At 36.2% G+C, this 16,596-nt stretch overlaps 1 protein-coding gene across 4 annotated transcripts in view; it reads right to left on the reverse strand.

Moving 5' to 3' along the window:
• Lcor (ligand dependent nuclear receptor corepressor) overlaps window positions 1-16,596 on the reverse strand; it is an 85,845-nt gene that overhangs the window by 13,281 nt on the left and 55,968 nt on the right. The window contains exon 4 of one of the 4 annotated variants that reach the window (XM_090346157.1): window positions 6,693-15,934. The exons of the other annotated variants lie outside the window; for them this stretch is intronic. Coding sequence (XP_090202283.1) covers window positions 14,965-15,934 — 970 coding nt within the window. The 3' untranslated portion in view covers window positions 6,693-14,964. Of the gene's footprint in view, window positions 1-6,692; window positions 15,935-16,596 lie in introns of those variants that run through there. 4 annotated transcript variants of the gene reach the window in all.

The raw sequence follows: 16,596 nt of genomic DNA on the forward strand, positions 1-16,596 counted from the left end.
AGGTCTCAGCCTCATGAGTAGCTAGGATTATAGGCATGAGCCACTGGCACCCAGCAGAACTTAATAGCCATCCCCCACTTCCAGGCCCTGAGTTCAAGCCCTGGGCCTGAATGCTGTCCTTGGGCTTTCTCATGATTAGAGCTCTACCACTTGAGCCACAGCACCATTTGTTTTTTGTTGTTGTTGTTGCTGTTGTTTTTTAATATATGTGGTACCAAGGAATCAAACACAGGTCTTCATGCTAGGCAAGCACTCTACCACTATGCCAACTCTCGGCCCCAGAACTTAATAGTTTTAAGATAATTTTTTTGTAAGACCAATTTTATAAAGTTTTATAAATAGTTCTCCCCACTTTCCTGAAGCATGGATGAACATAAACAAGTATTTTCACACTTTGGATACACTGAACAATAGAATGACAAGCCAAAATCTGCTTTCTAGCTTTTGAGTGAGGCAATAAATATAAAATTGCACAGTAAATGATAAAAGCCTTGTCAATGCAAGGTGGTAGTATTATAAACATTTTATAACATCCAAAAAAGTCATCTTACTTTAAAGGACCCATACTCCCAACCCCATAAAATTTATTTCCCAAGTTATATAGGACAAACTCTTACAGTTTAATCTAGATATTGGGAGTGGCAGGGCTAGATTCAAGACAGGATATAGGCAATGCGTACTGACACTGCCAAGGACTTCAAAAACTGCCTTGTACTTCTACGTGTCTGGGTTTTATTGTGCACATACAGCTGGGAGTGGTCAATATCCCTTACTTCCCTCTGTATTGTAATTCCCTCTGTATTGAGATTATTATTTTGCTATGTATAAAACATGGCAGGGAATGGAGAGGAAGTGAACAAATGCATGTTGAATGGATGTGTTTGATATCTTCTGGGTAATTCTCTTCCTTCACCCTTCGACTTTTATCTCCCAGTGATAAAGATGCCTTTACAGAAAGGCCTAACCCAGACAGCCTGCATCATTATCTTCCTGTTCTCTGTTGGCAGTGTGGTTGGTCACAGTGGAAAGTACACAGGAGGTGAAACATGAAACGCCAAGATTTTACTTTTAGGACTATTTACTATTCACAATAAGCATCTTGGGCGAGTTATTTCATCCCTATAAAGTCTCGCTTCCCCATCTGTAACCTAGAACTGAATATCAGTATCTCAAGGGAATTTTAAGATATTCCATAACATTTTTAAAGCATAAAAGACAGTTGCTCAAGACAATTTAATTTTCTCTTTTCCTAACTCAGGGAGACTTTTCCTCCCCCCCCTTTTTTTTTTTGCCAGTCCTGGGCTTGAGCTCAGGGCTTGAGCGCTGTCCTTGGACTTTCTCAAGGCTAGAGCTCTACCACTTAAGCCTCAGCACCACTTCCGGCTTTTTTGTATGTATGTGGTACCAAGGAATCGAACCTGGGTCTTTGTGCATGATAGGCAAGCACTTTAACCACTAGGCAAAAAACTACCAGCTCCTCCCTCCCTCCTTTTTTTTTGAGACAGGTTCTTACTATGTATCCCAGGTCCAAGAGACTCTTATTTTCAATGAGGGAGGGAGGAAGGGAAGGAGGGTGTCCAAGGGTGGCCAGAGGTGGAACTGTGGCTCAGTAGTACAGTGGTAGCCTTGAGCACAAAAGCTCAAGGCCCAGAATTCAGGCCCCGAGGTGGGGGGGGAGGGAGCTTAAGAGGATAACAGATAAATGATTCTTTTCAATCCAATAAGTAAAACAGTTGTCTATCTTTACAAGTCTTTTGGATTCTCACTAATATCTTTCACTGACTTCATCTGCCTTTGCTTACTAAGTAGGTATAAACTGCCTGAGTGTAGATAGGAATTATATTTCAGGTTTTCCTGTCATCCCTCCTCCCAGCAGAAAAGAAGGGGGAAAAGGAGCACTTTGGATGTGCTACCTGTTTTGTTCCTAGGTTGTAGAAGGTACATGTGTCTGGCCAGTTTTGTTCTGTTCATACGGAGGTGTTTTAAGGCTCTGATCTGGGATATTTGGTAGGGAACCTGGACACACAGGCAAGATCAGTAGCTTCACTGGGCTGGGAGCCTGAACATTAATACTAACCTTTGATCAGGTGTTACTTAAATGACTTTACAACTCCAGTAATAAAATTACTTTTGGCTATGTCTCTATCTCTGCTTCTTGCCTTATTCTTTTATTTTCCCCTAATAGGACCCAAGTTTTATTTACTTTTCTTTTCTTGTTTTGGTAAAGGTAATAAGGCTTGAACTCAAGGCCAACTGTGCTATCTCTTAGCTTTTTTGTTTTTATTTTTGCCAGTCCTGGGGCTTAAACTCAGGGGCTGAGCACTGTCATTGGGCTTTCTCAAGGCTAGAGCTCTACCACTTGAGCCTCAGCACCACTTCCAGCCTTTTCTATATATGTAGGACCGAGGAATGGAACCGGGGTCTTTGTGCATGCTAGGCAAACACTCTACCACTAGTCTAAACACCTGTCCCTGTCCCTTAGCTTTTGTGCACAAGGCTGGTTGCTCTACCACTTGAGCCATAAACTTGTAGCTTTCTGGTGGTTAACTGGAGGTCAGTCTCATGGAGCCTCCTGTGCAGGATTAGAGATGTAAGCTGCTAACTGCAAGCTAGTTAAATTCATTTTGATAGTTAAAGTCATTTTTCTAATAGACTTACATTTTTAATAGGGCCTAAATGTAGTACTTGTGCTATTTTAGGCACTCTAGGCCACTAGTACAGATTCAGCTGTTAGTCTGTCCTAAAGACCATCTCTACTTAAGGGAATATTTCTGTTCCAGTTTGGTAATTAGAGTTAGCATTACATTGTCTCATATCTGACCAAATAAGATCTTTCCAAGAACAAAAATTCATCAGATGCTGAAATCACTTGTTTCAACAAAGAGGTCCCTTGATAATAGTACAGTGAATTATTTATCAAGTATAAATATTTGAACATCACTACCAAAGCCAGTAAGATCTCAGGGATTGGTGAATTGAAAGGGCTATAAAAAAGATAAAGGGGGGGGAGGGGAGAGAAGCAGATTCAACTACCTAATTTTCAGTTATCTCCTTGGTGAAAAATGGCCTGCCTGACCTTGATCACTCTGTCTATCTTCTGCTCCAAGCTTAATTCTGAAGGGTGTGGTAAGAGGATAAGATAATATTCATAAAAACTTTTAAAAGGCACAATTTAAAATCCTGTTGTTTCACAGCCCTACCTTTAATGGTTTACTCAATGATGTTTTTTCATTGTTGTTGTTTTTTACCAGATCAGAGGTTAGACGCAGCTGAACTCGCCTAGTCAATATCTCAGTACTTAATTTATTGAAATCATTCCTGTGGTTAGTATAAATGTAAGTAGTCAATGGTTACTTTACAGTAAGATAAAACAGAGAATTTATGTGTCTGAGGGATGAAATGGCAAGCATAAGCACTGAGAATTTGGGATAGATTCAGGAATCATCACTGATACCTACTTCTTCATTACCAGTAAGATCCTTAATAATGGCTCAAATACATCTTTTTTTTTTTTTTTTGTCGTAATGGGGCTTGAACTCTGGGCCTGCGTGTTGTCCCTGAGCTCTTCAGCTCAAGGCAACTGCCCTACCCCTTGAGCCACAGCACCACTTCCAGTTTTCTAGTGGTTAACTGGAGATAAGAGTCTCCTGGCAGTTGAAAGATGTGAAGAGTTCAAAGGGAAGAGAGTGGATGAACAGAGAAAAAGGGGTGAGGAAGAAAATACAGTCATAATATTCAATGCTAATCCTACCGAATTAAAATTGAAGAGAGGGAGGGCTGAGAGGGGAATTATGAATTAATTATGCACCAATCACGATGCATTGTATGTATAAACTGAGTTGGTGAATGATAACTCCTTTGTACAACTACTTCAAGATAATTGAAAAAAATTTAATCACAAGCCTGGCACCGATGGGTCATGTTTTATAATTCTAATTACTTAGGAGGCTGATATCTGAAGATTATGGTTCAAACCCAGGAGGCATGTGACTCCTATCTCAAATTAACTACCAAAAAGCAGGACGGGGAGTTGTGGCTCAAGTGGTAAAGCACTTGCCTTGAGTATAAGGAGTGACCATAATACATTTGTAACATTCAGAATTTAAATGAGGCCTAAAAGCCATTCAGTCTAACATACTCACTTTATGAATTAAAAAAGCAAATGACTTTTCTAGTATATCAAGTTGAAAGAGTATGTCTAACATTGTAGAAATACTGGTCAATGAAGAATTTCATATGCTTAACAATCTTCCAACTCAGAAAGGTCTCTCACATCTTGGGCAAGTATTTGACCACTGAGACACCCCCCAGGACTTAGAAAGTTTTTACACTTGCCAACTTTCCAAATTCTAGCTGAACTCAAATCATTGTTTAATCTGAATATCCAAAATTTTTTTAACTCCAAATCAAAGTTTTGAGAATATTTCATTCCACTAAGCTTTAAAGACAAGCCTATCTACTTACATATTATCAACTTCCCCACAAACAATGAAAAGTTCAAAGCCTTCCAGCTGAATTGGATACAAACAATTCTGTGTCACAATGCTTACCTTCTGAAAACAAAGTAGACACTGATTGTAACAATTACCTATTTTTTTTTTACTCCTTTTAGATATGTCATATAACCTATGCAAATATTTAGAAGGAGAAATTCACAGCATGTTTGGAAGAATTCATATGGGAAAAAAACAACATCTTTCCAATTCAAGACGTCTTAAATCAATTTCCATTTATTCCCATTCTAATCTAGACGTTTTGGAATTTTCCTAATTCCCACATCTTTTAAGAGCCACTAACTAATCACAAAATAGCAGAATCTCAGAAGAAAGTTCTGGTTTAAAAAAAGTCCTTTCTACTTGACTTATCAAACAGTATTTCCTCTGTATAACTCCTTAACAGTAACAGTACATTTTTAAACATGAAAAAAAGTTCTTTGTTTTAAAAAGTCACAACGAAGAGTCAAATTTCCATAGGATCACTAAAACAAAATCAAATTCATCTATAAGACACTCCACCTGTTTAGTTAATAATGGCAAGAAGGGGCAAGAAATAAGAAGTGGGCATATGTATAGAAGAATGAGCAAATGCAGTCATTATATGAATGTATATTATGTAGCACAAGTGAACAAGGGAAGCCAAAACGTATACCTAAAGTACCAACAGAATTTTGACTTCATAAACATCAAAAGACAGAGAGCTTAATAACCAGTCTGTCCTGAGGCAAAAGGTATTACCCAAGCCATAAGATATATCATAAACTCACAATAATATATTAAAATGTTTATGTGAAATGACAATATAAGCTTAAAAACAGCTTTCTGGAATATTCAGCCCAAACTTATAATCTTTAGGAACTATAATTCAGTTCTTCTAACCACTTTACCAAGAACCACATTATAATTCAGAGCCTCATGAGTCTAGTTCTAGTTCCCAAATAGCACAGTATAAATTCCGATCAGTATCCTCTTATAAATCACAAGTACTGCTGGGTGCTGGTGGTTCATGGGTGTAATCCTAGCTACTCAGGAGGCTGAGATCTGAGGGCTCAAAGACAGCCCAAGCAGGAAAGTCCATGATTCTTAACTCCAATTAGAAGCAGAAAATCAGAGCTGTAACTCAAAGACTAACCATAAATTAACTCAGGGAAAGTGCCCAGACCCAGTTCAAGCCTCACAACTCTCCTTACTACCCCCCAACCAAAACAAAAACACTACAAGTAAACTAGCGTTAGTACTTATGCAATGAAAATTAGCAATTGTTTTTTGGTGGCAAGCAATCCCAGCCTGACATTTTACTTGAATAAAACCATAAAAAACTAAATCTCAGCTGGGCACTGGTGGCTTATATGAGTAACCCATACTCAGGAGGCTGAGATCTAAAAAGTAGTGTTCAAAGCCAGCTCAGGTGAGAAAAGTCCATGAGATAAAACTCTTATCTCCAACTATCTACCAGAAAACTGGAAGCAAAGATGTGGCTCAAAGTGATAGAGTGCTACCTTTGAACAAAGGACCATAGAGACAGCACTCAGGCACTGAGTTCAAGGCCCAAGACTGACCAAAAACAAATACATAAAAACAAAAAACAATTAAGTCTAGCCAAAACAGAGTATTATAAAAAAATTAACATATATTGTTAAATTGAAAAGAATTTGTTTGGGGGAGGGAAGGCTTGGTCATGGGATTTGAACTCTGGGTCTGGGCACTGCCTGTGAACTCTTTAGCTCAAACCTATTCTACCACCTAAGCCACAGTGCTACTTCCAGTTTTCGGGCTGTTGAATTTGAGATGAGTTTCACAGACTTTTGTGCATGGGCTGGCTTTGAACCTCGACCCTCAGAGCTCAGCCTCTTGAAGAGTAGATAGGATTACAGGTATGAGCCACTAGCATCCAGCTTGAAAATATTTTTCTCAAGTAATATTTCATGAAGAAAATTAAAGTAGTCCAGAGAATAATACTAAATCTATAGAGGCAATGAGACTTAAAACAGTATTGGACTTGCATACTCTACTGCATATCTGCATTTGAACCCTAATTTTGTAGCAGTAACATACACTAATCATAAAGATTTCATTTGGAAAAGATTTATCACAAAAAATGATCCTTGTGCATTCAACAGTATATGTCTAAATCTTCTTATTGTGAAAAAATTAAAAATACTACAATCTTAAGTAGAAACAGAGCTTTTAAAAGTTTTTCACAACAAAATTTATTAGAAGAATAGTGGTTCTGAAAGTCTAGCATCCAGTGAGAACTACCATACACAACATTACAGCTGGGAATGTTTCTCCAAAATGTCATGGTCAAATAATACAATGGAACCATTAAATCTTACACATGCACAAAATAACTAGTGCTTCTGACATACAATGCAAAAGGGGATGGGGACCACATGGATTAAAATTTTAAGTACTCATCACATACATTAAGACACAGCTTATTTTAGTCCAGTCAAAAAATCAGAACTGCATTTAAAAATGTAGTGCAATCAAACCAAAAAAGTTAATTTGTGATCATAAGTGCTCTACTACATAAACATTGATCATAGCAAGGAACAAAAAGTTCAAAATCACACAGTACAAAAAATCTGTAAATAAATATAAACTACAGTACAAGAGAAATATTAAATTATACAATTCCGTCAAACTGTAAACAGTATATTGAAATGAGGTCCATACGAGTTTAGGGGGTTCCTGTTTTGTTGCATGACACTTGAACTTATATAAATCTGATTTTCCTATCTTCAAAGGCTATAGTTTTATATATCAAGATCATTCTATTGGATGTAAGATATCAAGTATTAAAGCAGAGGGGTAACCTATTTTGCTAACCACAGGTAGTACTGTAGAGAAAGTTTTTAAGAGCCAAGTGTTAACATCAGAAGAAACTTGTCAATGCGATCTTTAAAGGCTATAAAATACACTGACATAATTGTCTCCTGAAATGCAGATTTAGACCTCTGCTAATTTTTTTTTTGACATTTTACATACTCATGTTAAAACACCAACTTTGGCAGAATCACTACTGATAAACTCAAAGCACTCCTGGCCCAATGGTTCTATCACAGTGGCCAGTGCACAGAATTCTCTGAAGACATTGCATAAACTAGAATGTAGAGGTCAGACACCCAAGGACCAGTGCTTGAATTTAGTAGTAGTTATGGTGAAGAAGCAAGAGCCACATTAAAGAGGAACTATGTTTGTTTAGGTTAACAGACAGTTAGGAATGTCTTTTAATTGTGCTGGCTATTAGTGGCATTTAAAAAATATATAGTGTAACCATGCATACATGTGTGTCTGTGTGTGCTGGCTATACATTTATGCACATTTTAAAAAATACACTGTTAACAGGAACCCCCATATTATCTGCTCAGTAGTATTAACTGAATATATAGAATGCCACTATAAGAGTGTGAGGCACCGTGTGCTGGAGAGTTATATGCAGCTTTAAAATCTGTTTGGCTGAGTTATACTTGGATACCTGAACTGAGTTTTTTAAGTTGACATTCATCAAAGATGTGCTACCAGCACGTCAAAATAAAAGCAAAACAGAAAATTACAAGTCACTGTTAGGTTTAAGAATAGCATCTAAGTACCTGAATTGAGTGAGAAGAGTGTGTAAACTGTCCCTGAGGGTTTTAAACAGTGTGTACAAGTTGGATTTCTAAAAACATTAGTCTTATTTAACAGTGTGGACTGATAAAATACCAATGTCTGAGAGTTTAAAATGGAGATTAAAGAATTATATGCAAATTCTCCTAATAGTTTCAAAGCAGCAACAAGCTGCTCTAAAGGATACATCCCATCAGAACAAGCAACAATGTGGGAGTCAGATAAAGGTTTCTATCTTAAGTCTGGTTTTCTGACAGCACAGTCTATCAATACCCAATGACTATATCTTTCCTAGACCAGAATTTAACTAATTTTGACTAGCAATATAGGATTAGACTTTTAATCAAACACTTTGCTATTACATACTAAATTCCTTAAACTTACTAATGCTGGTAATACTAACCTAGTTAATTATCCCACCCACATTTAGAAATATACCCTTCCACAACTTAAAAACATTAAGATTACAGTCTTCTGATGTCAGTGAATATTAAAAATTTACAGTAAAAAGGCTTGAATTTCAGCCAAAGATTCTAAATACTGTTCATTCCCTGAAGACTTCAAAAGGGAGAGAATCCCTACCCATTTTCTTGGTGATTTATTTTTCTAAAATGGTTTGATATGATTTTTCATTTTGGGTCATTTTCCCTTCACCTCTAAATTCCAAATTCTTCAGCCTGAAATGCTTAACGAAATAGGAAAAATGAGGCAATCACTTAGAATTGCTAGACAGGTACAAAATGTTACTGGTTTCTTTGTTAAAATAAGATTTATAAAAATGTGATTCAGACTCCATATTATGCAATATGCTTCATATTTTCAAATCATCATCCTAAGACTTACAGTACCTAAGACTCTGAAGAAAAATTAAGACTTTAGTGTTGCAACAGAAAAAGTGCTGAATTATCCCTTTTCTAGTACTGAAAACATTTTGGACAAGTGCTTTCCTAGTGACAGTAAAGTTTACTATATAACCTTCTACCAAGCAGGAAAAAGTCACCTGGATGAAAGAAAATATTTTTAGGAGTGTAGCACCAGGTATTTACCAAATAGGAGTGGTTTCACTCATCATGAGGGGTAAAATATTGTAGAATGAAATTCTATTTGGCTATTGACTGTTAAAAATCCCTGCTCTACTATGTTGTCAGTGTCCCGTTTCCAGCTATGCCCAGTCCCACCACCCCCAATCCCCGTACACACACACTATCCACTGAGAATCTAATCTCCGAAGAGATTTTAAAATTTATATTTTCAGGACATACCTGAGAAAGGGTGCAATTATGCAGAACGAGGAACCCAAGACTGCACTAATACTGGTTATAGGTTCATAATTTTTTTCTCAAGACAAATCTAAAAAGTTTACGAGGTATGAATCCTTCTAATATGTCTTACTGTGTTAGGGTTTTGTGTGTTTTTGGTATGTGTGTAGGGTCATTTCCAGTGTTTAAAAGATCATCTTGAGCCTGTTCAATGACAGTTCAAGGAGTAAAGGGTTCATTTCCACATTCAAACAATAAAGATTAAATATTATGATATATGCTACATCCAATAAATCTGTAGTTAACTAAAAGTGCTTGCCTTATAGCTTTTATGGATACAGCTGAACTGGAAGCTTAAAATTACCCCCCAAATAGTTGCAGAATTTATGCTTTATTATTTGCATTATTAGCCTTGATTCTGTTTCTCGATGTAAAAGATTTTTCTATCAAAAATGAAGATGACCCAACTTTAGCACACTGTCCTGTGATTAATTCTTAGTATATAACAGAGCATAATCTTTAGCCTCTTCTCTAAAATCTTGCCCATCTTAAATCCCATCCTTTTCTTATGATCTCCTTTAACACTTAGGGCATACAACTTACAGCATTATGCTATGGAGCTATTGTTTGCTTCTCTAAACGGTCACTTGTAACCTTTTATTTGGATTAAAAGACTATATGCAAAGAATTTCCTGTTTTCCTTTCAATTAGCATGTTCATAAAATCTATTTAAGTCTCAAGGGCAGAATCCAAAATCAACTAAAAACAGAGTCTGAAGGTATCCATGTACCACAATTATACTTTCTTTTTCCCTTTCCGTAGATTTTGAAAACAGATTTTAAGAAATCACTATATAGCTATATGGTCTTCTAAATGGACTGTTTGACTAAAGCCATCAAATTTTAATAAACACTGGCCTGATCACAGTATTAATAAAGACCTAATTCTCATGAAAAGGAGCATGTCTGAAAAAACTTTGACACCTTCCTTCATGAAGGCCAACATTTAACCTATAACTTTCAATTTTCTATGATACACTGAGTGGGGCAATTTGATCTATCCATATTCTATGACCAAGGAGAACAACCTGAATATATAGAAATGAGTAGTTCGTATGAAAACAACTTCAGGTATTTGGTTAAAGACTTACAAAAGCAAGAATGTGTGACTTAAAATGAAACCATCTAAGATAAGAGGTTAAACTGACAACAACCTGTCATGTATCTGCTGTAATAACTCAACATACTTTCAGCTTCTGACATTGAACTGACTCATTACTCTGCTTTAAGAAAATAATAATATAAATTCAAGCTTCACTACTGGGGTGGGGGTTGTCAATGAAATGAGAGAATCAAGAAGACTATGCCACATGTTTACATTGGGGTAGGAGGAGAAACATGGCTTACTAGCAACTCAAAGGCCGACATGTACTGCTAAATGACAGAAGGTAGTTATGACATAGGCCTTAACAGGTATTTATGCTTAGTCAAATTTAGAGTTCTCTCCAGAAAACTGGAAATTATTATCATTGTATCATTTATTGTTCTGTTATCTGATCCCATATAGCTCACATTACAGCTAAGGTAAAAGGTTGGGGAATAGAAATGCCAATTAGTTGAGGTAATGGTTTTATGTAAGATAACCATATTTCTAAAGCACTTCAATATTGTAAAATAAAACTGCACCAAATAAAGCTAATACACACTTCACACTTGAGCTTGCTCACCAGAACTGACCAGTAATTAACTTCACATAAAGAACCCTACTACCGCACAAAGCCTTATTCATATTCAAGATCTGCTGCAAAGTTTTATCAAGCAACATCTAAATTTCAGAATAACAACAAACATATTAAAAAGTATTATACATAAATATAAATTATTTTCCTGAAAGAGAGACCTGTCCTTCATGGTATTTGAGAAGCAGGAAAAAAAAGTGTATAGCTCGTCACAAATATAATTCAAAGTCACTTGGTAAGCCTACTGAACAAAGAAATGCAATAGTGTATTAGGTCAACTTTGATGCCTATCATGTCTCTGAAATGAAAAAGCTAATGATAAAATACCAACTAATATTATCCTCAGAATTACTTAGTGTTCTTGATTTCATAGTGCTATAGCTTATCTACTCTATAATATCAATGTTCTCTCATTTAAAACGCAAGGATTTACTTTAAATATATTATTTCCTACAATTAGTTCAAATAATGTTATTTGAGCAATGTCATCATCTACTAACCTACTGGAAAATGCCACAAATAAAGGCTTCTTTCTGTGACAGTCATGAACTACACTTTTCCATACTATGAAAACAGTCAACTGTTTTTTTAGGTAACGCAAAACTCTGATTAGCAGACACTGAGCATGCGAATAGACCAATTTCTATTACAAATTTATAAAAATGTCCCCAAACAAGCATATCTACACTGAAAGTGCCAATACCGTATAGTGGCAAATCAAGAATGAAATAAAACATTGAAAAATCACTGTGACACAGACTGACAGCCAGCCATATGATGAGCCACCTCCAAGAAATACATGGTACAATGAAAATCTGAACACAAAATTTAACATTAAAAGTGCACCTGAATATTACAAACTAATTTTACAAAAACTACAATAAGGTAAATATATATCTTTTTGAAATATTTCAGCAGCTTTTGTTTTTTTTAAGGTTTTTTTTTTTTGAGAGGCTCATGAAATTTAAAAGGGACCACTATCTAATTTCAACCATGCTTCACAAAACAATAATGGCTATTTTATATTGCAATTACAAATGTAATGCAATTAGTGCTTTAAAATAAACTACACTCAACAACAAATAGAAAAAAAGAAAGAGACCTTTGGAGAAAATATGCTTATTCAAAAGCTTGGAAAGGAAAATTTACCTGAATTATCAAGTCATGACTGAACTCAAGTGTAATGTTTAAAAGCTTCACAGACATGAATATTACAATCTTCAGGTCTCAGGACTTTTTATCTGAGAAGTTTAGAGTTTGGTTTGTTTTTAAATTCACTTTCTAACCAAAACAAACAATAGAAATACTCAAATTTTCACTATTTACAACTCAGCCTACAATCTGAAATGACACAATACAAGTTCTCTTTTTTAAACTGCAGCATTAAAGGGTAGGCACACCATTCTTCTGCTGCTCGATTGTCATCCACTGAAACACACATAGAAAATATTTATGTTAGTAAAATGACCACTCCGTGTCCACTACAATGACAAAATTTACATAACTCAACTCATACATCACTAAAGACTACCACATAGGATTAAACCTCTCTCAACAGTAAAATTCTACAAAGTTCATCTTTTAGGGCCAGATTTTTTAATGGGCCTTTAATTATTTCTTTCTGAGAGGTGACAAAAGCAAGCATAAATAAATTTCTCAAAGAGCTTTTTTGCAGCAATTTTGAGTTAATGAATACTCCAAATATTATGCAAAAGTTGCCATGGCTGGAAATGTGTCCTGACAAATTGAGTGTGGAACAAAGGAGGTGTTCCTTCATAAGCTTAACCCTTTGCTTTCAGCAAACTTTCAACTTCCTTGAACCGCAAATGAAAAACATACATTATGTATTTTTATTGCAACTTCCAGCTAGGCTAGAAAATATTACAGTTATAGACTATTACTCAACCCAATCTGCTTTTTCTGTTGAGACTAGAAAGCTAAGGGGAAACAGGTTCAGTCACCCACAGATTATACTGCTATACAAAATAACAAATCAAAAGAGAAACCACGCCCAGACTGTGTCAAGAATGAACAGTGCATGTATTTTTATAACAGCAATGGTGTGCCTAACCTTTGAACACACATGAAAAACTATACTTAACCTAATTTAATTAATAGGTCCAAAGTGCCCAGGCAAGAACTCATGCCTTGGGAATATGTGGACTTACTACATCTCCTCAAATTGTTAGTATTCATTTGAAATCACCGGCTTTAATCTAATCAATATGACATGCTTGATTTTATGCTACACAGAAACAGCAATGGTTTTTGGTTTTGGTTAAGCATTAGAAGGGCCTGATTCCCATTCTCAGCAGATAAAAATAGAGTGTTTATGGTATACATTTAGTTTTGTACAAATACTAATTTTAATTTGATCACAGAAAGATTAAGTTTATGGGGCTTCAAGTTATTCTTGCAAAAACTGTAGAAACTAAACTTTTCAATCTTAATTACTATAATCTTAAGCCCATTTCAAAAAAAGCTTCAATATCCCTTCAAGGAGTGCTTATACAAACATGTGCTAAGCAACCATGAAAATCAGCTAAATATCAGAAAAAGAAAGGGGGTATTATGTAGGACACCATATAAAGAAAATTTCAGATAAACATAATTAAGTAAAACCTTAAAAAAAAATCCCTCTCAAACATGTACTTGTATGTGGATCACTTAAACTCCAACTAAACGCCTGACTGAATTACATGAGAAATGATATGCAACCTGAGTCTTATTAGGATTCTATTTTCTCTTGGAATTCTGTTTTTCCTCTTATCAAAAACTTAGATCCTTCATGAATGTAGATACTGGACAGACTACTGAGGCTATAAAATCTAGGTATCAATTTTGCTATACCGTAATTACTTATATATGCATTTATTTCCCTAGTTCTCTCATCCCCAATAAACAGATCTTGAATATCTTCAACTAATTGCTGCAACAATAGTCACTTGTTAGCATACAATCAATTCTGTAAAAGGACTGAAAAAATACAAAGAAACAGTGGCTAAAACGAGGCATCCTCCGTTATTTTATGCAATGTACCCTGACTGCTCCTGAGTAAGAAGGGAGCTCGTCCTCCATGAGATAAGGCTATGGTCTCACTTGTTGGTGAGATCAAATTCTACCCTTAGAAAATCTCAAATGAAATCACAGCAAAGGTAGTGTTCGAAGTATTTAACTGAAGCATTTCTGAAGGTAGTGTGTGCACATTATCCACCTCCTTCCCCTCTGGGTGAGCACTATGTTGATAATTCATTAAGTAAACTTAACAGTGAGAAGAAAATGATAAAAGTATAATTATAAATGACCCAAATAAATATTTATCATTGAATAACCAAAATTCTCAAATTCGAAGGTTCACTGTTCTTCGTGAGTATTTTCTTTAGTTTAAATCCTTCAATTAGTTGAATTGTAGAAGAAAAAATACGAGTAATTTTATAAGATGGCTTTCCAATTTGCAATGATAAAGCTCCTAGTAAAACACAGGTGATATTTAAAAAGAGGCCTTTTTGTTTTTCTCCTCTTTTGAAGACAAACATAAAGGAATAAAGAAAGAAAAGCATGCAGGCTCTACAGGCAAGGAGTCCATGTCCATGTATCTGGTTCTCTGTGAGGTAACTCAATTCTCTTTTGTAGAGAAACATGCAAAAGGCCAAACAATATTCCGAGCCATACTGCACATGGAAATTTAAAAATATGCAACATTCGGAATGCACCTTTCACCTCTGCACACACAAGTCAATGCAAAATCTGCAAAGAAATGAGTGTCTCAGTAATGAAATAAGGGGCAAGTAATGACAGCTGAACAATGATGCAGTAGTGCTCACCCAGTTTGTACAGTAATTGGCACTCTACAGTATTCCTACTCATTTTTTGATTCATTTGCACTTTGTGCTGCCTCTCCCTGGGGATCTAATTCAATCTTTACAGAAACATCTGGCCCCTCCGACCTCATTAATTTCATCTTTTTCTTTGGAGGGTTTTTCAAAGTGCCCAGCCTCTCCTTTACTTTGTACTCCAGTGTACTGTGGGGAATCCCATAAATACTCTGAGCTTTGGAAACACTCATTTTTCCACTCATAACCACTGAGATTGCTTCCTCCAGTATCTCACTGTTGTACTGTCTGTAACGCCCTCTTTTCTTCCGAGGCTGCTTGGAACCAGGGTCTCCTTCTTGATCCGATGTGGGATATGGCTGTCCAGAGGTAGACTGCTCAGCATCTGAGCCCCAAGAATCAGGTCCAGCATCTAACATGCTTTTTCTATTTTGTTTTGGAAGAATAGCCCTTAATTTTTTACTAAGCGCGCTCTCCGTTTGTGAACCCATTACCAAAGAGCTATAGCTGTACTGATCACCAGTGCGAGACTCCCAAGAAAGATCCATTCCTCGAACTTGTGGTATTTTTAAATCTACAGGAGATGAATGGCTCACATCCTTTTTTCCATCTTGTTTTGTTTGAAGTGCCATTTTTGGAAAGGCAGAGTTTTCTGCAAGAAAAGGAAGGTCACTGATGTTGCTGAGTGCACCATTTCCCCTGAACTTCATGCGGTTGAGGTTGAATTCATAATGTGGTTTTGCCCAAGAGGCTTCCCTGGATAATATTAAGTGTTGTCCATGATTCTGTAACCCAGATGGCCCAAGGCTGGCAGCTGTGGACAATTGGTTTCTGCTCAGTAGTTCTTCACTAATCTGTAGGGATCGAGCCAGTGGAACTTTGAGTGAGGTGGAGTGTCCAAAACCTTCCCTGGTTCCATCCTGTAAGCTTCTTGGAGGTACCCCATCACCACTCCGAAGTCCGTCTGGGCGGTACTGGCTGGGTCTCCCAGGTCGCCTAATTGGATGGAAGGAAACTGATGTGAGCAGGACTTGCACAGGTAGGGAGGGATGGGTGAGGGGACCACTCCTTTATTAGAAGGCCTTGCTTGGGTAACATCACTTTGTGTTATTTATTTATTTTTATTTTCTCTAAAATTAAAAAAAAAATGGTCTCAGCAGTTAGTTTTAAAACGTGTTCACAAAAAACGAAAAAGAAAAAAAACAGGACCTTTTTGGGCAAAGAAAAATTAAAACTGTTGGCTGGTCTCTGGTTGGGTTCACAAATTTTCGGAGAAAAAGTTTCGCGCAACTGTTTGAAAATAGCACCTTAATTATAAATTACAAAGTAATCATTAGTCTCCATAGATCTACACAGAATTGTATTACCAATGTGACGTTACCACTAAACAAGTACAGTAATAAAAGAGTAAGCCAAATTATTTATTTAGATGCAATGTGTTAAACATTCATGACAACTATCTATAAAACTGGAACTATTTACAGTGATGGAACATATAGATAATCTTTGTTTATCACACAAACAAGTTAACGTTCAACATTAATAATAAAATATTTCCAAGTGACATTTCTTATATTGATTGGGCATGGCAACCAGTTCCATGGTGTATATGTTTGGAGGGATAGGGGTCCAAACTTTAGAAAATCCACTGCGTTATA

Source organism: Megascapheus bottae, chromosome 15, assembly GCF_031878675.1.
Source record: "Megascapheus bottae isolate mThoBot1 chromosome 15, mThoBot2.hap1, whole genome shotgun sequence".
Taxonomy (NCBI): Eukaryota; Metazoa; Chordata; class Mammalia; order Rodentia; family Geomyidae; genus Megascapheus; species Megascapheus bottae.